General features: G+C 39.6%; 1 protein-coding gene and 1 long non-coding RNA gene across 2 annotated transcripts; one reads left to right on the forward strand and one right to left on the reverse strand.

Annotated features, from left to right (window-relative positions):
• Positions 1–1201: 1201 nt before the first annotated feature.
• nxph2a (neurexophilin 2a) lies at positions 1202–26130 on the forward strand. The gene is made up of 3 exons (XM_027162602.2): positions 1202–1734; positions 3627–3766; positions 23262–26130. The coding sequence occupies exons 2-3, from the start codon at positions 3722–3724 to the stop codon at positions 24006–24008; spliced, it is 792 nt and encodes a 263-aa protein (XP_027018403.2). The 5' UTR covers positions 1202–1734; positions 3627–3721; the 3' UTR covers positions 24009–26130.
• Positions 20467–26132, reverse strand: LOC125141548. Its single transcript, XR_007140972.1, has 3 exons — positions 25994–26132; positions 25787–25898; positions 20467–21390 (listed from the first exon to the last, which is right to left on the reverse strand). It is a non-coding gene; the product is annotated as an uncharacterized LOC125141548 (long non-coding RNA).
• Between the last annotated feature and the right edge of the window lie 447 nt (positions 26133–26579).

Consider the following 26579-nt stretch of genomic DNA (forward strand, 5'->3'; position numbering starts at 1 on the left):
ATCCCATTAACACTACAGTCACATTAACACTACAGAATCACATTAAAACTACAGAATCACATTAACACTACAGTCACATTAACATCGACAGAGTGACATTAACACTACAGTCACATTAACATCTACAGAGTCACATTAACATCTACAGAGTCCCATTAACAGTACAGTCCCATTAACATCTACAGAGTCACATTAACATTGACAGAGTGACATTAACACTACAGTCACATTAACATATACAGTCACATTAACATCTACAGAGTCACATCAACACTACAGAGTCATATTAACATGTACAGTCACATTAACACTACAGTCACATTAACACTAAGTTCACATTAACACTAGTCACATTACATATACAGAGTCACATTAACACTACAGTCACATTAACACTACAGTCACATTAACACTACAGAGTCACATTAACATCTACAGAGTCACATTAACACTACAGAATCGCATTAACCCTACAAAGTCGCATTAACATCTACAATCACATTAACATCTACAGTGTCACATTGCCAACTACAGAGTCACATTAACACCTACAAAGTCACATTAATACTTCCAAAGTCACATTAACACTACAGTCAAATTAACATCTACAGAGTCACTAACACTACAGAGTCACATTAACATCTACGGAGTCACATCAACACTACAGTCACCTTAACACCTCCAAAGTCACACTAACACTACGGAGTCACATAACCACCTACTGAGTCACATTTGTTTTGTGGCTGTTCTGTAACATTAAATGTAACTATAAATGGATAAAATCTATGATGTTGAATATATTTGTATTGTAGTGGTTGATCTCAGGGAGTTTTTCACCTCCCTCTTGCTCATTAGGGATAGGGATAGACATATAGTTATTATAAGTTAATCTTTTTAAATTAATTTTAAACTTTAATTGTATATATTAATTTATTTATTTTAGTCCTTATTTCTTCTTCTTCCTCTTCTTCTTCTTCTTCTTCTTCTTCTTCTTCTTCTTCTTCTTCTTATTATTATTATTATTATTATTATTATTATTATTATTAATAATAATAATAATAATAATAATAATAACTCATTTCTTTTTCTCTCTCTTCTGTTCCTATACTTCTGTAGAGCTGCTTTGAGACAATGGGAAATTGTTAAAAGCGCTATACAAATAAATTGAATTGAAAATTGAATTGAGTTGATTAACACAGCTCTATAAGTCACAGGAGATGCTGAAATAAGAAACAAATTAAACCGTAGCTCTCTAACATTTTTTTTCACACTCACTTTTTTATTTCTTCCTCAGACAGTCAGAGTGTGGGACAGAAGCATCAAGTCCAATCTGGCAACCTGGGATGGAGGTTTGTAAAGAGTTAAACGCTTGAACAGAGCTGCTGAGCTCCAAATCTGCTGTGTGAGTGAGAAGACTTCACAGAGGAAAGCTTGCAGCTCTCCACCGAGCACCACGGAGCTCTAGCAGCACATGATGGCACGTTTTCACCTCTGACTCCTTCAGGAACAGTGAAGAGAACTCACATTACATCATCTCACATCACCTCCACAGCACTCTGTAACAAAATGCCACCACGCTGAAACTCAGTCAGCTGACTGAAGACAGACTCACTGTCCCGGGGTTTTACTCTTGCTCATCATCGCTAATTCTTCAGGTTTATTTCTTTCTTTTTCTTCAGAGGAACCAGTGTGAGGGATCAGGAACTCTTCTTTCACATCTTCACTGCTCTGAAGGTGAGGTCTGCTTTACACTACACCTGATACAGAAGATAGGAATTAGTGTTTCTTCTATTATTATTTATAAAAAAAAAACAAAAAAAAAACAAAAAACAATATTTTATGTTTTCTTTATCTTATACGCAACATTGTAGTAAAGCTCCAGTGACTTTATTTCAACATTTGACCTGATCTCACCTTCTCACATCACTTTACATGTAAATGGTCTTTTTCTGCGCTACAGAGTGCTACAGAGCTTTAAAATATTATTTAGTATTTTTTTCTGTGTGAGTGTAAAGTCATATATTTTAACCCTAAATCCATTTTGTCCACCAAAAATGAGTCGGTTCATTTTTAGCTCTGTTTATTTCTGGACATTTTCATTATTTCATTTGAAATCCACAGTATGCTTAAAAATAATAATAATAAAAAATAAATAAATAAATAAAAATTAAAAAAGACACAAATATTAAAGAATTTCTTTTTTCTGGGTTTTATTTATGGTTTACTTTTACTTTTCTTTTTTGATGCCCTTTTTATTTTGTTTTATAAGACAATATAAAAGAATATTAATTTTATTTATTTATTTATTTATTTATTTGTTTGTTTGTTTGTTTGTTTGTTTGTTTGTTTGTTTGTTTTTACTTATAAGAGATGTTTCATTTAGTAATTATGTCTTTTATTTTTAATTTGCAGTGTTGTGTGTTTTTCTATCTCATGTTATATCCCATCACTGGAATAAACAAAAACTTTTTTTTGTTATTTGTCTTCCTGTAGATATTTCAGTGTCTTGGTTGTTTCACAAAATTATAAAATTTAATAAATTACATAAGTCATATTTCCTGGGGGAAAAAATGTATGCTAGATGAAGCAACATAATAATTTTGTGAATTCTTCTACATTTGAAAGCTTTAATTCTTTGAGATCTGCCTTTGTTTGGATTAGTTGATGGATTGTTGGCTCTTGGAGTTGATTTTCTTGCTTTGCTCTGAAATGTTGCCGTACGCTGAGCCGCTAAACATGTTGATGTCATAAGGAATCAACCAGCAGGAAGTCAAAGCTTTTACATGTTTCTTTCACAAAAATGTCAGTGCTTTAATAATATGACACTATTTATATTTAACTAATGTGTATTTATTTAAATATTTATTTATTCACCCAATTCATTGATTTCATGTTACTTAATGTTCCACTTTTTTTTCCAATGTCCTTTTTTTCTCAGATTTTTCTCTAATTTAAAGTGTTTAAAGTTCAGAAGTGTTTTTTTTTTTTTCAGAAAAAAAAACATCCGTATTGGAGAAAGTGTGTTTTATTTAGTTTTTACGTCAAAAAATTCCATCTCAATGCCTGAAATATCATTTTCCATTTTTTATTTATTTTCCACTAAATCTTGTTATATTTGTTCCTGCAGTGATTACACACATTTTAAACGATGTACGTCTGCGTCCAAGCGTGTTGTCAGTGTTAGTTGTGTTCGGCTCGAAGATTTATGTTGATAATGATCCGGTCAGTTAAGGGTTAATGTGATGTAGTTGTTTTAATGCTAATGCTGATTATTGTTATCTTTAATCTTTCCTGTTTCACTCTTTTAAAGTACATTACTTTAGAAATGCTGTTTCACAAATGACAAATACACAATTCAGGTGTGTGTGCTCAGTGTGTGTGTGTGTGTGTGTGTGTGTGTGTGTGTGTGTGTGTGTAGTCAGTGCTTTATGTTTTAACTCATCATACAAATACACAAATGTCAACACTTTCAGGAATGTGAATCGTTCCCATGGACTGTGTTTGTGTATTAAATTGCTTCAACATTTTTCCAGCTTGTGCAGTAGTGTGTTATTGTTTTAATGCTTTTTCTTAGTCTAGATTCTTTCCTACATTCAGTTAAATACCGGCACTCTTTTCCCATGCAGGTTCTTCCAGTAATGGCGTTTCCCAGTGGCTGTGTAAGAAATCTGGATTTTCTCCTCCTTGTCTGAGACTCTGGAGAAAAACAAAAGCATCCAAAATGCGAAAACTCCAAACCATCTTGCTGCTGCTGTGTTTGCATAAGGTGAGAGCGTTGTGAGGATTTCTGCAGTTAAATTTAATCAAGGCGGGTTTTTATTAACGTTATGTCTCGATATGGAATAACATTTTTTTTCATTGATTTATGGCTTGTAATGTGACACAATGATGATTAGTTGAAAAATATGAAATATATGTGAAATATCACTTTACAGATCCAAACGATAATTAGCGTGTAATTAGACGGACAGTTATGGTGGATCGTAGTCTCAGTCCAGTTGAAAGACCTTGGTTTTATTGGAGCATGCAGCGAGGACGATGCCACGGTCTAAATTAACACGCAGAATGCAATTAAATTTCTTAATTGTATCTAAATGAAGCATGTCACACTGAGTTTAATGGTGGCAGGGGTAACAAAGAGCCCTTTTTCACACAGCAAACTGGGCATTTTTTACTTAGACATTGTTTGAAAGGCAGAAATATATCTATTTATTCAATCATTTACTGTTTTTTATATTGAACGATCATGCACACTCTAAATAATGGACAGTTTTCTACACTTTTACATCTTTTGTACTTTGTAGGTAATTCTTCAAACACTCTTAAATTTGTCCTCCAAATTCATTTTGTACTCCTAAAGAACCATCTTCATTTATCTTCCATTCGCTTCATCATCATCATCATCATCATCATCATCATCATCATCATCATCATCATCATCATCATCATCCTGGAATCTAAAGGGACTATTATTATCCATTTCTTCTAATCTGAAAGATCCATCCTCACTCACAAACCCGGGGGTTCATCATTTTCCTTATACCACAATATTGGCGGAACCACTCTCATCTCCTTCTCACAGTACTGGAGGAACCACCCTCATCCCGTCCCACAATCTGAAGAGTCTATCCTCATTTCTCTCTCACTATCAAAAGAGTCTTTCCTCATTCATTCTCTCGCTATCTGAAAATTCTATCCTCATTCCTCTCTCAGACCCTGAAGAAACTATCCTTATCCCTCTCTCACAATCTGAAGAGTCTAACCTTATATGTCTTTCACATCTTAAAGGATCCATTCTCATCTTTCTGACAAAATCCCTCTCTCTGGTTCATCCCCTCATTTACACTATCCTCATCCCATTTTTTACAGTCCACTGGAATTGTCCTCATGACCTTCGAGGACAAAACCACCCTGAACTCATTTTCTACACATTAAAGGGGCAATAATTATCCATGATAATGGGTAACCCTTGAAGGGACTGTCCTTATAGCTATTTCACAAGTGTAAGGAAAAGTTCTGGTTCCACATCTCTACTAAACTCACAAATAACAATTCTTCTGCTTCTTGTATACTGACAACCGACCATCCCAGATCAACAGACACAATACAGCCAGATCTTCCTTGTCTCAGACACCAGTGGGACTACCGCCATACCTAACATACACTAAAGGGACCTGTCCTCATTCATCTTTCACATTCAGAAGGGTCTGTCTACTTGTCTTGTCTTGCTGGATCCATCCTCCAGCTACTTTGATAATTTGAATGGTCTATTGTTAACCCTTGCTACTGCACCATTTAAAGGCTTCATTCTAATGCCACACTTGTACTATAAAATACTTTACCCATATCCTCTGGCACACTCAAAGACCACCCATATCTCTCTCTTACTCTCTGCAGGGTCCCATCATTATCTCTCATCACAATAATGATGGATCGCCCACATCCCTTTTTCTCCACCTAAGGAGCCCATCCTCATCTCTCTCTTCTGATGCTCTTTCCTCTCTCGCAATATAAAGGCTACATCCATATATTTCTCTAATAAGCTGAAGTTCTCCTCCTCATCATTACTCTTTCACAGTCTGATTTTGTCTATCCTTATTTCATTTTTCTCCACCAAACGCTGTGAGGATGCTACCTTCAAAGGGACCATTCTCATACCTCTTTCACCCTCAAAGTGGCTGTGCAAATCTCTCTTTCTCACTTTGAAGGGACCATCCTCAGTTCATTTCCCTACCACACTTTTTCCTTCCTTTTCTTTCCTTACTCACAACAGAACATCCCCACTCATCACTTAGACTGTACTGGGACCATATTTATACTTCAAATCTACTCTAAATGGATCATCATCCTTCTTCAAAAAGGATCATACTCATTCCTGTCTCACAATCTAAAGGGTCCATCCTCATCCCTCGTTCACAATCTGCAAAGTCCATCCTTATCCCTCGCTCACAATCTGAAAGGTCCATCCTCATCCCTCGCTCTCAACCTGAAAGGTCCATCCTCATCCCTCGCTCTCAACCTGAAAGGTCCATCCTCATCCCTCGCTCTCAACCTGAAAGGTCCATCCTCATCCCACGCTCACAATCTGAAAGGTCCATCCTCATCCCTTGCTCTCAGTCTGAAAGGTCCATCCTCATCCCTCGCTCTCAACCTGAAAGGTCCATCCTTATCCCACGCTCACAATCTGAAGGGTCCATCCTCATCCCTCGCTCTCAACCTGAAAGGTCCATCCTCATCCCTTGCTCTCAGTCTGAAGGGTCCATCCTCATCCCTCACTCTCAACCTGAAAGGTCCATCCTCATCCCACGCTCACAATCTGAAGGGTCCATCCTCATCCCTCACTCTCAACCTGAAAGGTCCATCCTCATCCCTCACTCTCAACCTGAAAGGTCCATCCTCATTCCTCTCTTGCAATATAAAGAGTTCTTCCTCATCTCTCTCTCACTCTAAAGCTTGTATACTTATTCCTTTTTTCTATGCACCAAAATCTTCTTTCAAAAGGATTATCCTCATGCCTCTTTCACACTTGAAGGGACTGTCCTCATCCCACTTTTGCTCTCTTATTGAACCATCCTCATTTCACTCCCTTACCACACTCACCATCCTTCTTCCACATTCTTCCCCTATGCAGACAACAAACCATCTTTATCCCTCCCTCCCTCACACTCCAGTGTGTCCTTCTCCTCCCTATTCCGTGTCACCTTTATCCCTCACCAAAGGGACCAACCGTTCTGATGTTTCTTCCACACTCAGAAGAGCCATCCAAATCCCTTTTCCACAGTCTTAAAGGAATCATCCATTGCTTCATTCCACGGTCCAAACAGATCATCCTCTTGCCTCTTCTATACTCACAAGGAACCATCTTCATTCCTCTTTCACACTCCAAAGAGACCTCTGTCCTTATTATTCCACTTATTCTCCAAGGGGACTTCCAGCTGGCCATTATTTCTGTATGGATCCTGCAGGGGACACACACATCTGCTCAGATACACAAATACATACACACCCTGATACACTGATGCATGTACATACGTACACACAGCCACACACACACACACACACACACACACACACACACACACACACACACACACACACACACACACACACACACACACACACTCATTTACATACACAAATATACTGTTTACTTTTGCAAACAGATAAATGTCATGTTAAATAGATATTAATCAAATGTAATAGCCCCCAGGTGGTCCAGCGGCAGGATCCTGCTCTCTCATAGCCGCGGCTCGGGTTAGATTCCCAGGGAGCTAAGCCAATCACTGAAGAGTTAACTCTCCCCCGAACAGGGAGCAGCCGAAAGAAGAAAAAAACATTAAATACATGTTATAAATCGCTGCTATATTTGACTGTATTTTGTGAGATTTTTGATCTGGAGCACATTATGGTCATGTAAACCTGCATGATTTCTGTTTGCACTCTTTCGCTAAGATATAAAGCTCCACCTCTGATGATTATACACACACACACACACACACACACACACACACACACACACACACACACACACACACACACACACACAAACACACACATGTGCTGTACATTTTACCAGCGTAATAAATAGTCCAGTGTCAGGATTAAAAGGAGTGGTTTAATCTCACAGCTCTCATAACGCCGGCCTGATTGATTAGTTTTCTTTTTTCCAGGAAGCTTATGTCAACAAGGGGAAAAAATAAACCTAATCCTTCTTCGGAGCGTGCCAGCCTTGTAAGGTTTTCCCGCCATGCCACTTTATCATGGCGCTGAATTCCAGAGCTGCTGGGCGCCGATAAGAGGCTCACTGCTTTTCACACTCTCGTCCCGCTGGACAATGCGATGCTTGTGTGTATTCTTCAGACTCGGAGCGTTTCCATCAAAAAGCGCTCTCGCTGGATTTGCCTTTTTTGTGAAACAAACTCAAAACCTACAGACTGAAGCCAAGGAGCATGACAAGAAAAAACAGAGGAAAGGAAACAGGAGTAAAATTGTTAAAAGTGTTAGCATGAGCCCACACACTCTTCTGGGAAAGATTACACAAGGATTTAAGAGAGTGGTAAACGTGTGCATGCTGTTCTACACTGGCATTATCAGCGCTAAGCTTTGTACACCAATGATGTGTATCTGGTCCTATATTGAGGTCATTTTGTGTTGCCAGAGGCTTCGATAATCCCTCATAAACGATGTTGGGTGCAACATTTGCTGTCTCATACAGTACATTGATGCTTTACAGCCTGAGGTTATACTGTAAGTTTGCTCTTCATCAGACACCTTTCACTTTCCCATCCCAAGACATCCTGCTTTTCCTTTCCCATCATGTATCCACTCATAATTCCACTCTGATCTGTTTCTTACAGCAGAAGTTCCTGGCTGTTGGGGTTTCGTTGTGTTTTGATATTAGCTTGCTAATAAACTGTTAGCTTTATACTTATGCTAGTGCACACGTGATGTTCATGTGATAAGTACATTATAAACTCTTTGTCAGTGTTGGAAGATGTTCCTTCATTAATAAAGTCTAAAACAAGGTTTGTAGCCTCCGAACTTATACAGAAACTGCTTAGGTTTAAAAACAAAGTGGAGTAAAAATGGCTTTTTAGCTCATGAGCTTGAAGAAAACGTTCACGAGTCATCAGAACTTATCTTTTAAAATGACAACATTTATTCTGACACACTAAGACCAACACCAACACCACTAACACCATGTCAACATCAACACCACCACCATCGTCAACATCAATAACACCACCCTATCACCAACATCTACACTAGCATCAACACTAACACCATCAACATCACCACTAGGACCAACCCGAACACTAACACCAGCACCAACACCACCACTAACACCAACGTCTACAACAACTAACACCAGCACCAACATCAACACAAACACCAACACTAACACCAAAAACAACACCACCACCAACACCATCATCAACATCAATAACACCACCCCTATCACCAACATGTACACTAGCATCAACACTAACACCATCAACATCACCACTAGGACCAACCCGAACACTAACACCAACATCAACGCCAAAACTAAAACAAACACCAACACCACCACCATCGTCAACATCAATAACACCCCCTATCACCAACATCTACACTAGCATCAACACTAACACCATCAACATCACCACTAGGACCAACCCGAACACTAACACCAGCACCAACACCACCACTAACACCAATGTTTACAACAACTATCACTAACACCAGCACCAACATCAACACCACCACCAACACCATCGTCAACATCAATAACACCACCCCTAACACCAACATCTACACTAGCATCAACACTAACAAGATCAACACAACCACTAGGACCAACCCGAACACTAACACCAACATCAACGCTAACACTAACACCAACACCAGCACCAACACCACCACTAACGCCAATGTCTACAACAACTAACACTAACACCAGCACCAACACCACCACTAATATTAAAACCAACACCAGCATCAACACTAACTCCAACACCAACACTAAAACCAACGTCAACATCAATACCACCACTAGCACACTAACATCAGCACCACAACTAAGACCAACCGTAACACTAACATCACCACCACTAATACTAACACCAACACCATGCACACCAACACTAACACCACCACTAACACCTAAGTCAACACCAGCATCAACACCAACACACCACTAACACTAACACAATCATCATCAACAACAACATCTTGACTCAACAACTAACAACACCAACACTAACACCAGAGCCAGAGCAGGTAAAGGCAGCTGAACTTAATGATAATGAACATCACTAATAAATATGGCAAACTTTAACATCGCATGTTAGTGTTGACATTTAGAAATGTTTTGTTGTTCTGTTTGTTCAGTGTTGTTTACTGCATTGTACTGTTTAGCTTAAAGTAGCTTTGTGTTCACATTTGGACGTGCCTGAATGTTCAGTTCATGTTGAATGCACTTTATTAGTTGCTAGGTAACCAGGTTTTATTACCTATTACCAGGTTTTTTCTTAACCTGAGATTAGTTAAAATATATTTCCTAAACCAAGCATTCTGGGTTCTGTTCTGTCACACAGTCTTGGTACATAGATATAAATAATATATAATAGTGCATTGCTAATGAAACTCTATAGTAACACTCCTAACAGAAATATGCCAACAAACTAAAATTCTACAACGTTTTATTATTTTAAAGTTAAAAAGTTGTCTGTAAAATCCAGTGAGCTGCAGATGATTCTTCAGAATAAACACTATTTACACAATAAAACAGATTACACGAGCGGTTCTCATGTGAGCGCCGTGTCTGAGCCTGGAGTACACGACTCTTCTCCCTTTTACCTTCTAAATCTGATTCATTCTATATTTCACACACAGCAGGAAATATTCCTCACCGCATTGATCTCGGTGTCTAAAAGCGTGTCACTGTCAATGACCTTCATCTCCGTTAATATGAAATCGATACGTATAACACCTGATTGATGACCTGAAAGGCGTCTGAGGAGCTGAAATGGACACAGCACAGTTATAAATCTGTAGCAAAAATACAGCTACGGTGTGTCGGGTCAGGTGGGTCATATGATCAGGCTGAGAGCATTGTGGGATTGTTTAACGTTGCTAACGATGCTTATTAGAATGTTAATAACTATTGTTGTGATAGCTGCAGAATTGGGGTAGGGAAAATCTTTGGGGATTAACATTTACTCCTTTAGTGCTTAATAAAACAAAATCCTGATAAAAATGTTTATTAGTAAATTGAGTGTTGAGAGGGAATAATACTAATCTGGCAACCTCAATTTTAGTCACACTTACAATGTAAACTGTCATCAATTATCAGTGCAGTGCTTCTACTCCCGTCTCACAAAGAGCGATATTCCTGTAGTGCTCAGCTCACCCTGAGTGTGTGTGTGTGTGTGTGTGTGTGTGTGTGTGTGTGTGTGTGTGTGTGTGTGTGTGTGTGTGTGTGTGTGTGTGTGTGTGTGTTTGTGTGTGTGTGTGTGTGTGTGTGTGTGTGGTGTGTGGTGTGTGTGTGTGTGTGTGTGTGTGTGTGTGTGTGTGTGTGTGTGTGTGTGTGTGTGTGTAGAGGCTGATAAGACCAAAGCATCTTTCCTCCTTAATTAGATCTCCAGCACTCGTAACTGGAGGAGCAGGAGTGGAGATAACAGTGGAATAAATGCTGCATGCTTTCCTTAATCATCTGCTGTCTTCTGGACATAATCATCATCTCTTTTTCCACACGTCTCCTCCATTCACACCTCGTTCCTTTCTTACACACACTCTCTCACACACTCAGTCCTCAAGCGCTGGTCCTCACACTAGAAAGTGTCTTCCTCCCGATGTTCTGCAACAGAAACACACACTGACGCTTCACACTCTTTCAGAACAAGCAAATTCTAATTATACTCCAAAATGTGATGCGAAAAGGTCCAGAAATATCAGAGACTCATCTGTGGAGTCATTTGAACATTTTTTTTTAAAACACCTGAAATCTGCTTTCATACTTTTATGTTTATTTATTAATTTATTATTATTATTTCTGATTTTTTTCTAACACACACACACATCTCTATAGGACGCTTTTTTTGTTTTTGTTTTTGTTTTTCCATCTCAGTTCAATTTCATTTCAGAAACACGTTAAGTGACACAAAAGCTTTTTCACCTCTAGAGTGATGAGGTCACAAGTGTGGGGGAAAAACAAACGCTGAGTGCTTGACAGCAGGAGTTCTAACAACTGGACAGTTCAGATGTACCAGATATTTCATAGAAAACGTTTCTGGCTATTAAACTGTTGTATGGTATTGGGAACAGATTCAGAGATCTCCATATCCATCTAATCATTGCTTAGGAATCAATGATGTCATCAAATATCCTCGTCTTTTTTCCCTGTCGTATCGTGAGGAGATCCAGTGTCATGGTGAAATATGGAATATTCAGTGGTTCCGAGAGATAATATTCGCCGTCTTAAGAGCTCTTAACCCTGAGTTCTCGTCATTCTAATCCCCACTTTAACCTCATTTAGAAGCCAAACAAGATAATCCAGGATTCTGTTTAGTCTGAGTTTCGTGAAAAGCCTTTTATTGTGGCACCTCATGTTCATCGCTATCGTTTAATGTCGTTTTGTTGAAACGGAAATTGTATCGTAGCAACATGGAGTCTGCAGCAGTGTCACATCACAGTCCCAATCTTACTGAATCCTATTGTAGCGGATCCGGTGGTTTCAGCAGATATCGTGTGCTAGATGAGAAAAAAATTCTCAAGATGGCCGACGCTATCCGGCGTCTTATATCTCTTTTAAATTAGCTTTAAATAATTTATACATTCACGGTTATTCTGCTAAAGCCACCGTAGCTGAAAAACAGCTTCTACTCCCTGTTAGTAAAAGAAATGGCGCTAGTGTTCATATGAGATGATATGAAACTTTAATTCAAACATTTATACACTACTGCATAGTGTAAATGTATAGTGTGTGGGATGTCATTTTTGACACAGCCATCACATATAAAAGTTAAAGAAATAATAAATAAAATAAATACAAATGTTCATGTAGGTCTCGAACCTGATGAAACATCTGCCGTGATGTTCTCGACCCTTCAGATCCAGAGTCATTTTATATATCAATGTATATATCAATTTATATATTGATATCAATTTATATATTTTATACATCACCTGGAGTCGGGGACTTTCTTTTCCGCTGCATCGTCACATTTCTGGCGGCTGTTATTCTGTCTAAGAGCGAGTCAAACACCTCAGCCACAGATCTTAGTAATGGGATTATGGAGGTGTTGACGTGCTGATAGCTTCAACCTGCTGAGTGAGGATAGAGCTGGAACATCACACACACACACACACACACACACACACACACACACACACACACACACACACACACACACACACACACACACACACAAGCCTTCAGCATACAGCCTTTGTTAACTGGTTGTCACACGCAGTATAATCACGTCAGATCCTCCGAAGCTCAGCACTTTAACATGCAGTTATTTAACGACCCCACAAGCAGGTTCTCACTCTGATTGTTAACACACCGAGACACGATTCTCAGACACTGTGCTCATAAATCGTTCCTCTGTCCTCACTGCACCCTCACAGAGATCCAGCAGGGCGATATACGTGATAAACCTGGACAGAGTATTAAATAGAAAAAAAATCATCATTTGACTGTTAATATATTTAGATGAATTCCAAAATGAATGGACAGCGTCTGCTCCTTTTATAAAGTGTCATGGACACGCTGTGAGGTCTGTGGGTGTGTTTGTGTGACACGCCTCAGGTGTGTGATGTCCCTGTGTCATGCTATAGGTTGATCCGTGTTGGGTTTCATGATAGGAATGATTTAAAGGGAAGAGTTTCTCAGCTGAGTTTCTAGCAGGAATAAAGTTTCAGAAATAATCCGATTTCATTCAGTTTCAATCACACAGAACTTTTAATAACGGAGATTTTCACGACAAATGATTCGGATGCAGATTTAGAGCTATGCAGAAAAAACTCATAATGGAAGTTTAATGCAGTAATCACACATGCCTCACAGTCATCATCATCATCATCATCATCATCATCACTAGGATCATCATCATCATCATCATCATTGTTGTTGGGGTTTAAGTTGTCATTATCATCATCGGTGTTGTCAACATTTACATTCACCATCATCATCACTAGGATCATCATCATCATCATCATCATCATCATCATTGTTGTTGGGGTTTAAGTTGTCATTATCATCATCGGTGTTGTCAACATTTGCATTCACCATCATCATCACTAGGATCATCATCATCATCATCATCATCATCATCATCACTAGGATCATCATCAGCATCATCATCGTTGTTGTTGGGTTTAAGTTGTCATTATCATCATCGGTGTTGTCAACATTTACATTCACCATCATCATCATCATCATCATCATCACTTGGATCATCATCATCATCATCATCATCATCATCATTGTTGTTGGGGTTTAAGTTGTCATTATCATCATTGGTGTTGTCAACATTTACATTCCCCATCATCATCATCATCATCATCATCATCATCATCATCATCATCATCATCATCATCATCTAGTGTTGGCAGCATGACAAAGCCACACAGGCAGACAGCAGTGTTATTGACTGTATTCAGTGGAATGATTAATAAATTAATTTAAGTCGAGCAAAAGTGTGTGTATGTTTGTGTGTGTGTGTGTTTGTGTGTGTGTGTGTGTGTGTGTGTGTGTGTGTGTGTGTGTGTGTGTGTGTGTGTGTGTGTGTGTGTGTGTGTGTGTGATCTGAGCGAAACACTGAGAACTGCACAATGAAGTGTGTCATGTAAATGTCAGAAGTCTTTATAATAACAGCAGCAGCTCTCAGGTAACAAATCTGTCTGTGTTCAAAAAATCAAATCTTCACAGGACTCTTCCTCACCTCACTGAGAGGTATTTAACGCTTCAGCTCATGTGTGTTAGTTGCTGTTTCTGCCCTGAAACACTACAACAGGACTATTTTTATTTGTTGAGCAATCGCGTTAGTTGGTAAGTTGATGCTCGGTTACTGTAAGTGTCTAGTGACGGGGCGTGACTCAGGTGCTGCTGCTTCATTACAATGTTCTCTGAGTTCTTCTCCCATCATGACGGGGCGTGACTCAGGTGCTGCTGCTTCATTACAATGTTCTCTGAGTTCTTCTCCCATCATGACGGGGCGTGACTCAGGTGCTGCTGCTTCATTACAATGTTCTCTGAGTTCTTCTCCCATCATGACGGGGCGTGACTCAGGTGCTGCTGCTTCATTACAATGTTCTCCATAATGAAGAGGAAATTTTATCTGATGGTAAATATTACAGCTGTAAAATGTAAAGAGGGATCGAGGGATGATGGGACAGAGCAATCATCGTTAAGTAGTGAAAGCTACAGGAGGGTTAATGGTGTGTCAGCTGGGACTTCTTACACACTCACTCTCACACACACACACACACACACACACACACACACACACACACACTGCAGTCCACTGAGCTCAGTCGGTGTGTCAGGCCGCTGATGATGAGTGATGATGATGGTTTTGGTGCGTGATCCTTCTCTCAGCCGTCAAAGCTCCAATTAATTACTGACGCCTCGTTTTCCTCGTGTTCCTCCGACACCTGAACCTCATCCCAATCCCACTGCTGAAAGAACATGGCCTCCAATACAGACATGAGTGAGAGAGAGAGACACAGAGAGAGAGAGAGAGAGAGAGAGAGAGAGAGAGAGAGAGAGAGACACAGAGAGAGAGAGAGAGAGAGAGAGAGAGAGAGAGAGAGAGAGAGAGAGAGAGAGAGAGAATGAGTGCAGTATGAATGAGGAAATAAGCATAAGAGAAGGTGAGAGGTGTTAGTCATTGAAAATTTTGAACCCAGTAATAAATTCATGTTTATTTCAATTTGGGGACGAGTGCAGGGACATGGACAAGAGCGGAGATGAAGATCCTGATTCTAAAGAGCTTCTGATTAATGACCATCAAAAATGAAGGAAAAAGTGTGAACATTGCTTCTGAATGTAGCAGTCGCACCAATTGCAGGTGATGTTTATGATGGTGTTGATGAGGATGGTCTTGATGATGATGATGTTAATGATGATGGTGATGATGATAATAATGATGATGAATGGTGATGATGATGATGATGAATATGATGATGATGTTTCCAGAGCATTTGCTAATCACAAGCCGCTCTCTCTTCACTTGTGTAAATAGTGAACATGGGAATGATTTAAGGCCCAGTGAGTATTATGGGATGTCCAGGACAACATGGCTCCAGTCCCGCAGTTCAGCTGTGCGACACAAGGAAGTACAAACACTTTCAGCGTCATAGGAGGTTTATTGTGCAGTTCCACATCAAATCAATCTGTATTAAAATAATAAAAATAAAGTCACAGAAAGTGAGTGTGTCCTAATCACATGGCATCTAGCATGTTAGTTACGTTAGCCTCGTTGTCGATTTGTGTAGGGACAGTAGGGACATGTCAGGGAACTATAACAACAACACAACATATAGCAATATCCAGGGTACACTGAATTGTCCCTAACGATTAATTTATAGTTATATATAACCACTGATGCCCATCTGTGTCTTGCATTTTTTTTTACTTATTACTTATTTTATTTTGTATTTATTTAATCTAAGAATCTTTTAAATTAGATTAAACAATCGTGTTCTGTAGTCTGCAGCCATATTCTATTGTTTAAAGCGCCAAAGCTCTGTGTTTCGAGACGAGACGTTAATGATTATACAGGCTACTGGTAATACCGGGGCGAGCCGGCACACTGTCCTGTCACCGCTGGTACATTTACAGGGTTCTATAAAAAAAAATCTGTATTCAGTCAATGAGATATAGATGTTCTGCAGAAGTTAGAGGAAACTGACTGGAGAAGTGAGTGACACTGGTGATCAGTATTCACAACTGAACAGGGACAATCTAAAAGTCCAGCTAGCCATGTTTCGCTCCAGAAACACTTTTAGATCTAGTAATGAATTTATCTATCATATTCTCATTCTGATGTTGAAGCTGGCTGATATCCTTAGAGGAATGTTTGGTCAAGTTTGTATGGCTATTTGTATAGTGCTTTACAGTATGGAAACAGAAGAGAGAGAAAAAAAATAAATAAATATAATAATAATAATAATAATAATAATAATAATAATAATAATAATAATAATAATAATAATAATAATAATAATAATAGGGGGGCATGGTGGCTTAGTGGTTAGCACGTTCTCCAGGGTTGGGGGTTCGATTCCCGCCTCCGCCTTGTGTGTGTGGAGTTTGCATGTTCTCTCTGTGACTCGGGGGTTTCCTCCGAGAACTCCGGTTTACTCCCCCGGTCCAAAGACATGCATGGTAGGTTGATTGGCATCTCTGGAAAATTGTCCGTAGTGTGTGAGTGTGTGAGTGAATGAGAGTGTGTGTGTGCCCTGCGATGGGTTGGCACTCCGTCCAGGGTGTATCCTGCCTCGATGCCCGATGACGCCTGAGATAGGCACAGGCTCCCCGTGACTCAAGAAGTTCGGATAAGCGGTAGAAAATGAATGAATGAATGAATGAATGAATAATAATAATACGAAGAAGAAAAATAAGGATTCAAATTAATTTAAAAAAGAAAAATGTTAAGTATGATTGTAATCAGGTGATGGACAATGTAAATTATGTGCAAAGTGCAGACAGGGACTCCAGCAGGACTAGCTATGACAGCATAACTAAAAGACGAGGGCCAGAAGGTGTGACAGACATGAGGGCTTCCTGGGATGTAAAGCATCCCACCACTCCACAGTCTGCAAACCTGAGCGACTTGCGAGGGTGGTAAGCCGACAGCATCCAGACATCTCAGTTCACCAAACATTCTGTGCCCATGAACTCTCCAGATCTGCTCCTTTACCTAAGGAAAGCTATTCATAAAAGGCTAAACTAAACAAATGTGTTTTTAGCCTGGACTTAAACACTGACACTGTGTCTGAGTCCCAAACACAAATTGGAAGTCTGTTCCATAACTGTGGGACTCTGTGATAAAAAGCTCTGTCCCCTGCTGTCAGCTTTTTGTACTTGATATACTACCAAACCGTTGTCAGGTTGCTTTTAACCGTCCGAGTGATGCTGAGAGAAGTCTTAGTGCTCTCCGAAGACTAATATCATGGCTCAGAACAACGATGACACAAGTGAGACTGAACAGTATCGCTGTGTGTCATGTCCACCAGGATAAACTGGATAAAACTGATGTGAAGCCAATATGCCAGCAGTTTATTTCTGATAATGACAGAAGTAGACATTTTCTTTCTGGAGCAGATCTGGAGGAAATGTTTTGTACTTTCCCTGCCAGAATCCTTACTGGCATCAGAAAAGTATAATAGAGCTGCTGCTGTTATCATAAAGACTTCTGACATTTACATTACACACTTGAAAGTGACGTGACATACCGCTAAGTACGGTGACCCATACTCAGAATTCATTCTCTGCAGTTAACCATCCAAAGTGCACACACACAGCACCGAACACAAACACACACACACACACACACACACACACACACACACACACACACACACACACACACACACACACACACACACCGTGAACACACACCTGGAGCAGTGGCCAGCCATTTAGTGTATGCTGCGGTGCCCGGGGTGCAGTTGGGGGGGGTCGGTGCCTTGCTCGAGGGTACGTCAGTCGTATTGCCGGCCCGAGACTCGAACCCACAAGCTTAGGGTTAGGAGTCAAACTCTCTAACCATTAGGGCACGACTTCATTATGCAAAAATAAGTACGTTTACATAGACCTATTGTATATTAGTTGTTTTTGACCTGTGTAACTTTAATAAACAATGTTATGACACTAAAATATTATTTTAAATAATAAATAAATAATACATAATAAACTTTTGTACTTTTGTGACAATGCGGCTCTGCAGACCTACTTTATTTATGTCCCCACCAATGTCAAAATCAAACTTACGCCCTTGCGTAGCTCACAACCCAAACACGTGCTGACGGACAAAACATTCTTTAAACAATAAGAATTTCCCATCATGAGGCAAACACTCTTACAGGAAGTCAGCGGAGAGAAAGACAAGAAGTGAGAGAAATGAGAGAGTCCGAGAGAAATGGTGCTGATCTGATCACAGAACACAGATTGTAGCTGGAGGGTGAAATAAAACAAACTGCACTGAGAACACATCCTTCTGTCAGCCCAAGGGACCTCACCCACTTATAATAACTGCCTCCTGGGCTTGGACAGGGTGCCATGACTTCTCGCATCGAGGCTGTAAAATAACCTGTCTACATGAGCTACAGATTTACAGAACGTATACCGATAAGTTACCTGTAGAGCTTATAAAGAATGTTCCAATTATTCGAGACTGTATAATTAAATATATTAAAGTTCTGTTAAATATTAAAGTTCTGTTAAATTTTCACTTTCATACTGTTAAATACAGCAGTGCAGAGTTTGGGTTGCCAGATCACACAAATGATCTCATTAATGATATTTCATAATCATTATGATTTACACAATTATTCAGGAGAAATCAAGCCAAAAGTGCGTTTGGATTCGGATGGGAAAATCTCTCTTTCTCTCTCTCTCTCTCTCTCTCTCTCTCTCTCTCTCTCTCTCTCTCTCTCTCTCTCTCTCTCTCTCTCACATGCAGACGCAAACACACACACAATCTCTCTTTCTCTCTCTCTCTCTCTCTCTCTCTCACACACACACACACACACACACACACACACACACACACACACTTTCTATCTCTCACACACACACACTCTCTCTCCCTCTCGTTCTCTCTCTCTCTTTCACACACACACACACACACACACACACACACACACACACACACACACACACACACACACACACACTTTCTATCTCTCTCAAGTACACACACAGACACACAGTGAGAGAGAGAGAGAGAGAGAGAGAGAGAGAGAGAGAGAGAGAGAGAGAGAGAGAGAGAGAGAGAGAGAGAGTGTGTTGCCTAGAGCTGGAATCCTGCAGTTTCTATTATAATCTGTGATATTAAAATACTGTCTGAGACTGAATTCCAGACAATACACACCTCTAGTCTCTATATCAGAATCTGAGAAAACCCGTTAACCTGGCAAAACATAAACAAACAAACAAACAAATAAATAAATAAATAGTATTCGTAGAACACATGATTTTTCTGAATGTAATGAATTTATTAATAAATATTTGGTTACATTTCTACACTTCAGGTTCATTTGTAACCTGCTGTTCATTTATTTAAATTTAATTTATGTATTTAATTTTTTAAAACAAATTTCCTGTAGTTTAAAATGATATATAAATTATTTGTAACAATATTAAATTAAAATCCTGTGCTATGTGCAGGCATTTTTCTGTGATAAAAGTAAAATTTAAATAAAATATATTTTTTAAATAAATACAGTCTCTATACGTATAATCATTATACTGAACTAATTATTTTCAAGTTAATTACACAAGTTAATTAACAGATATAAACAAGCTTAAACAATCTGCACCACCTGAGAGTGATGAGCTCCTCACACAGTCCTCCCAGTTCTCTGATCATTAGTTTGGTCAGGATCGTGCTTGCGCAGTGGAAATGTCATGAGCTGGGATTTTTTTTGCTGAAAATTTCAAGGTTATTGTTGAAATGTTCTCTGATTTGAGGAAAGTCGAATCCGCCCGAAGCCCAGCGCTGCAGATTAACTAAAGCCGTCTTAATTAATCTTTCTTGCTGTTCTCCTCTAACAGACCTTGCCGAGCTTTACCTTTTTATCCAAACAAGCTGCGTCAGTGTGTGTGTGTGTGTGTGTGTGTGTGTGTGTGTGTGTGTGTGTGTGTGTGTGTGTGTGTGTGTGTGTGTGTGTGTGTGTGTTTTAACAAAAACTTTGGTTTCTCTCTCTTTCTCTCTCTCTCACACACACACACACACACACACACACACACACACACACACACACACACACACACACACACACACACACACAGATACCTTTGTGCTCACCTTTGTGACAAGGTGAGAGAGTTTTCTTTCCCTCTCCTCTCACCACGCTGTGTCAACTGGGAACTAAAGACTGGCACAGAGACTCGAGGGATTCTGCAGCATTTGACAGACGTATTCAGAAATTCCCGACACGCCAGAGTAACATAACACCCCATCTGTATGCTGATGGCTCCGGTCACAATTCCTCGCCTTACAGCAACATCAGCACCACTCAGCTGGGGCAATTAATATAATCCAAGCACAGGACCCCGAGTGTACACAAACACACACAGCAGAAATGTAAATCGAGTCAAATTCAGACAGATACGTTGTGGAAAGGTGAGATGTTTAAAGGTAAACTATAGAAATCTGTGAATAAATATTAATATGGAGACACACAGTTATTGCATAACCAAATATGAAGTGGTATTTATTTAAAGACAATCTGTTCCAATACTTTTACTATAACAACTATATTTTAGGTGATTTATACTAAAAGCACACTGATCGAAGGAGTTTAACACGTCTGGAGGCAAATATGAGGAAATGAATCAAAATAAATAATTAAATGGATAAATTCCAATCAAAATCTCTGGGTGGGGGGATGGGGGGATGGGCGTGTCTTGTGCTAGTGTAGGAGCTCTGTGTGTTTTTCCACCGTCCTTTATTCCATCAGTATGAAACAGTAAAATGATTTTTATCTCCCACCAGACACATCAGATGTGAAGGTGGTGTAGCTCCAAATAAATAAATAAACAGAAACACAGCGTCGTCTAGTCGACCCTACACCGTCACGTGTATCAGGTGTCTCTCACGCCGTCTCCTGTAATGTAAAGCACCTCAACATCACGACTTCCTGTTTCAAATCACGTCTCTCCGGCCCCCGGTTCTAACGTTAGAAACAGAAAAGTGTTAACATTTTCATTATCTTCTCTCTCTCTCTTTATTTCCACAAACACGCTGTGATAATTCGGTTGCGTGTTTGAACTGATAAACGACGCGACCCTTCAGTTCATCGATTTCACATTAAACACAGAGCTCTCAATTTCCCGGGTCATTATGGTCTGTTCGCATCACTTGTGCAGGTGTGTGTGTGTGAGGTGAACAAGCTTTCTGATATAAAACCACAACATATAAACGAATACAGGCTTGCACACACACTCGTACACACACATGGTATATGCTAACGTTTTGTTATCTTGCTTCTGCAGAGCTCTGCCCTGTTCCGATGATTTTACAGGGTAATGTTTGCGACGAGCGGACGGCTTTGCAGACTGAATTCGCATATGACTCAATTAAGCTTACAGCAAAATGTGTAATTAGCGAAGCACTGTGTGTGTGTGTGTGTGTGTGTGTGTGTGTGTGTGTGTGTGTGTGTGTGTGTGTGTGTGTGTGTGTGTGTGTGTGTGTGTGTTTTCAAACAGCCCTACTTAAAGCTTTCACATCTGCCGCAGCAAATGATCCCCTCCGCTGTGCCTTAGGACGACAGCCGCTGCTAATTACCAATAAAACTAAGTTTGGATTATTTCTACAAATTATTAAGACTTTATCTTAAGTGGACCAGAACTTGACGTCCCAAAGCAAAAAAAGAAAGAAAAAAAAAGAAAAAGAACAGAAAGAAATGGTGATTTGGTGTGTGGGATGGCTGCGGCTCGGCGGCGGGGATTATGATCCGACTATTTGTGTTTTGCAGACTTTCTGTAATGAGTTTTGAGGCAGTTATTCACACAGTGAGGAATATTGAAATCCGGGAAAGATTCGTTCTTAAGGAAAGAATTTCAGCTAGCAATGTTTCCTAATGTATTACGTATGAATTATTATACAGGTAATAAACATTCATATGTTTCTGATTAGCTGGCTGATTGGATCAGGATGATGTCGTGTAGATCCGGTGATGAATTTCGTGCTGTTCAATCAGACTCTTTCCAGATTTCGGAAATTTTCAGTCACACTGACTTTCCTTATTTGTTTAAAATCTGGACACTTTGCAGAATTTAGCCACATCCTCAAATCTCAGTGAAAGGCAAGAAAGTCTTCCACTAACACAGCATATCCACCACGGCACATAAGTATTAGTAACTCAACAACAGATCGTCTGTACCCGAGGCACAACCTCGTTCTCAAAAACCAGAAATAACAGAACTTTATTTAAACTTCTTGTTATTTCTTTCTTGAATGTTGAGTAACTTGAGTCAGCAGGGGCATGAAACACTTGAGTGATTGTACTTCTAATCAAAATCTTTACTTTAACTCTTAACTCCTTGCATTTTTATGTCGTCTCCTAGAAATCTCTCTCGCTGTGGGTTCTGGAGCATTTGGTTCGAACATCGACTCAAATTCTTAAGTGTAGAAACAAAACCGTATTGTTTTCGTCAGCCAAATATAGTTAAATAGTTCTTTTTTCCCTTAAGTATAAACATATCTGAAGCCACCCGTTTCCTGTTCTAGATGTGTGCTGATTTCATATCACTCCTTTAGAAGAGAATACAAAATATTGAGCTAAGGTTTGCTATAGCAGCATATCAGAAAATAACAACCTTCTTTGTGTTTTTTATTTTTTATTATTTTGAGTCTTATTTTGATTCGTTATTTTTGAAAAAGTCTTTTTCTACCACAAAACCTGAAGGCTGGGTTTTCCTTCTCCGTACCCTTTATTATGTTAATTTCATGCTTGATTCAAAAATAAATAGCTTCTTCTGGGAGTTCATGCTCTAACGCTTGCTGTGTCTTGTTTTTTCTTTTCTTTCTCTTTCTGTGAAGGTCACATGCAGGCGTCTGCAGATTCCCGAGCTGGGCATTATGGACTGGGGAGAGAGCGATAACGAGGGCAACCATTCCCCCAAAGGACCAAGCAGTCGCATGCCAAACCCTCTGCGCTTGTTCTCCAGAGGATATCGTGCTCTCAAGAGCAGCATGAGACAGATGACATATTTGGAAAAAATGGAGGACTCGTGGGACTGGTTATCTAACCAGACAGCTGTTGGGGAAGTGCAAAGCAGGACTAAACGCAGACCCATTGTGAAGACGGGAAAGTTCAAGAAAATGTTTGGCTGGGGTGATTTCAACTCCAACATCAAAACCGTTAAGTTGAACCTCTTGATCACCGGGAAGATCGTGGACCACGGAAACGGGACCTTCAGCGTCTACTTCCGACACAACTCTACCGGCTCAGGGAACGTCTCGGTGAGTTTGGTTCCTCCATCCAAAGTGGTGGAGTTTGAAATGACACAGCAGAGCACAATGGAAACCAAGGACACTAAATCCTTCAACTGTCGAGTCGAGTACGAAAAAACGGACCGGAACAAGAAATCTGGGATGTGTGGCTTAGACATGTCGAAAACGTGTTACCAGGAGCAGACGCAGAGTCACGTCTCGTGGCTGTGCTCCAAACCATTTAAGGTCATATGTATCTATATCTCTTTTAACAGCACCGACTATAAACTGGTGCAGAAAATATGTCCTGACTATAATTACCACAGTGAGACTCCGTACGCCTCCACAGGATAATCTCAGAACCTGAATGAGACTCGAACCTACCTGGGTCAAACACACAGCCCAGACCAGACCAGATCAGACCCATTTCTCACAACCAAACCATCTCCTGGATCACAACTACTGTACAGCTCCTCCACGGTGTAAAGCCTCACCCCAAACCTGACAGGTCTATCACTTCAATCCTGTGTGTTTACCTGGAATCCAGATCATGGTCCAAAAACACAAACAATCTTGGCCCAAACTCACAGGCTGACACGCTCCTTACTTTGACCCAAAATCAGCTCAAATTTTTTTCCGTATTTCAAAAAACAAACTCTGATCAAACGTGGAAGTACTCGCTCCTCACCTCAGCCCGAATCGTCTTTCAGCCCAAACTTACTGTCATGACTTTATCAAAACATCTCAAAGACCAATCTGACCCAAACTCATGGACAATCCCAGCCCAAACTTTAAGTTTCTCAGACAGCAGTGTTATGTAAACCCCTGGGGTGTGTCGGTCCTAAGCTTTCCTGAAAACTCTTCTGAGGAAACCAAACTTCTTCCACAGTTTCTGGCCCAAACTGACTCGCCCTGCAGCGATGAGCTCCTCCACATGTTCTGCATATTTAATGCCAATTAAAAAGCAGTCCAGATGTTCCACATCAGGCAACACCGTTAGCATTTGCTTCGGACAAAAGTCTGTTTTTCACGGGAGTGAAACGGTGGACACGTCCTGTGATCTAATTAAGTTTGAGATTTGTTTACATCCAAGGCGTCATGTGAAACACCGAGGCGCTTCCTCGGGACTATAAAGAGCCTCCCAGCTACAGAGGACAAAACACACATGGAATATAAATAGAACTGTTTAGGTCTGTATGTGTCTGTGTAAGTGTTCTAACCCTATCAGTACTTCTGATTCTCATTGTAGTGATGTCGTAATTCACACCAACACGTGACATTGTTGGCGAAGCTGTCAGGATTAGCATTGTGATCTGGATCAAGCATCTTTCAGGGGGAAAAAAAAAAAAAGTAAAAAACAAAACTCCAGGTTGCCCCACGAGAGCTCTATTCATCGGACAGGTTGGTTTAGTGAATCTGGCAGCCAATTAACGACACTTTGTCATGGTCTTGCCACAGTGCTCCGCATTTCCAGGCTCTAATTATCATTAATTACACTGGGAAATTTCACTCGCTCATGCTAAATGAAGGGACTGAAGCCAAAAAATGAAATTTAACCTGTCAGTCATGTCAGCAGTCTGGGAGAAAAAGAAAAAAATAGAAATAAGTTTCAAACTTACAAACAACACCCGCTTTTCTCCTCTGGAGTTTCTCTTCTCTTTTCTTCTCTGAAGATCTGTTATTTACCAGAAAACCAAGTACCACAATCGCTACACAACAATTCAGTTCATGTTGTTTAGAGCAGGGAATCAAACCGGTTATTTAGAAATCATTAAAATTTCAGAGACGTTCATGTATGCTGAAGAGCTAGAACCTCACATGCACAGTATAATCATCATATACTCATCTGGAATTTATTTTAAACGCTTTTGAAATTTCTCATTTTATTGTGATTACACGAGCAATGAAACACTCAAACTTCAAATTCACCCAACCAAAAATTTAGATTTGGAAATTTGCAGCCGAAAAACAATTAACGAAAAAAAAATAAATAAAAAAATTCTGTTTTACATAATATTCTACTTCCCCTGGTGTGTTTTTAGTGAGTTATTTACAACGGAGCTGTACTTTTCTTTAACTTGTACTGAAATTTCTATTCCTTCTCCTAGTCTAGATATAACGAGGATCTTTACCTCATTTTGGTGTGGACTGTAAAAGAAATCGATACGGATTCAGCCTCGATATGGACTTCCTCTTACTGCAGTATTATTTTCTGAGACGTTCCTCCTGTACCGTCTGATTTCTCTGTAAAAAAATAAAAATGTCATCGATGTTCATGTAGATGTTCGGGTGCCGTTACGACGAATCAAATTCCTATGCGTTGTGTTTGTTTTTAATACCATCACAAACAGGACAGATATCATGACTGCATTCATGATGATGATGATGATGATGATGATGATGATGATTTACTCCACAGGCTCCTCAGCAAGCTAAAGAAAATAAAATCTTCCTCTGTGTGCACACACACTGTTAATTGCTCTTGTTGTCTCAGGATTTTTGAAATGTATTATTCTGAACCTCAGACTGAAAACTGCTGAAAAATCATCTTCAGTTCAGCAAATTTCTAAAACGTTTTTAAGATTAAGACCTAATTCATTTTTCGGATCATTTAGCAACAACTTTGTGCTCATATGTGACGAGACAAGAAATCATATGTTTAAAAAAAGAGTTTTAATACTTTTTTCTTTTTTGTGTTAAGAGAATTCCCTTTCTGATGAGATCTGGACTCTGATTGGTCAGAATCTGTTAAAATCTAGATTACTGCAGATGCATGACGCACACTTTGAGGATTTATTTTTTTTTTTTTAAACTCTGTAAACGTTGACGTGCATTTTTTCTTAAAGTACGCACGTGTTTATGTGTCGAGTGTGGAAGGAGTCTTCAGTGCCAGTTTTCCACATGTTCAGGACAGAGGAATTTATT

Source organism: Tachysurus fulvidraco, chromosome 6 (genome assembly GCF_022655615.1).
Source record: "Tachysurus fulvidraco isolate hzauxx_2018 chromosome 6, HZAU_PFXX_2.0, whole genome shotgun sequence".
In the NCBI taxonomy this organism is placed as follows: domain Eukaryota; kingdom Metazoa; phylum Chordata; class Actinopteri; order Siluriformes; family Bagridae; genus Tachysurus; species Tachysurus fulvidraco.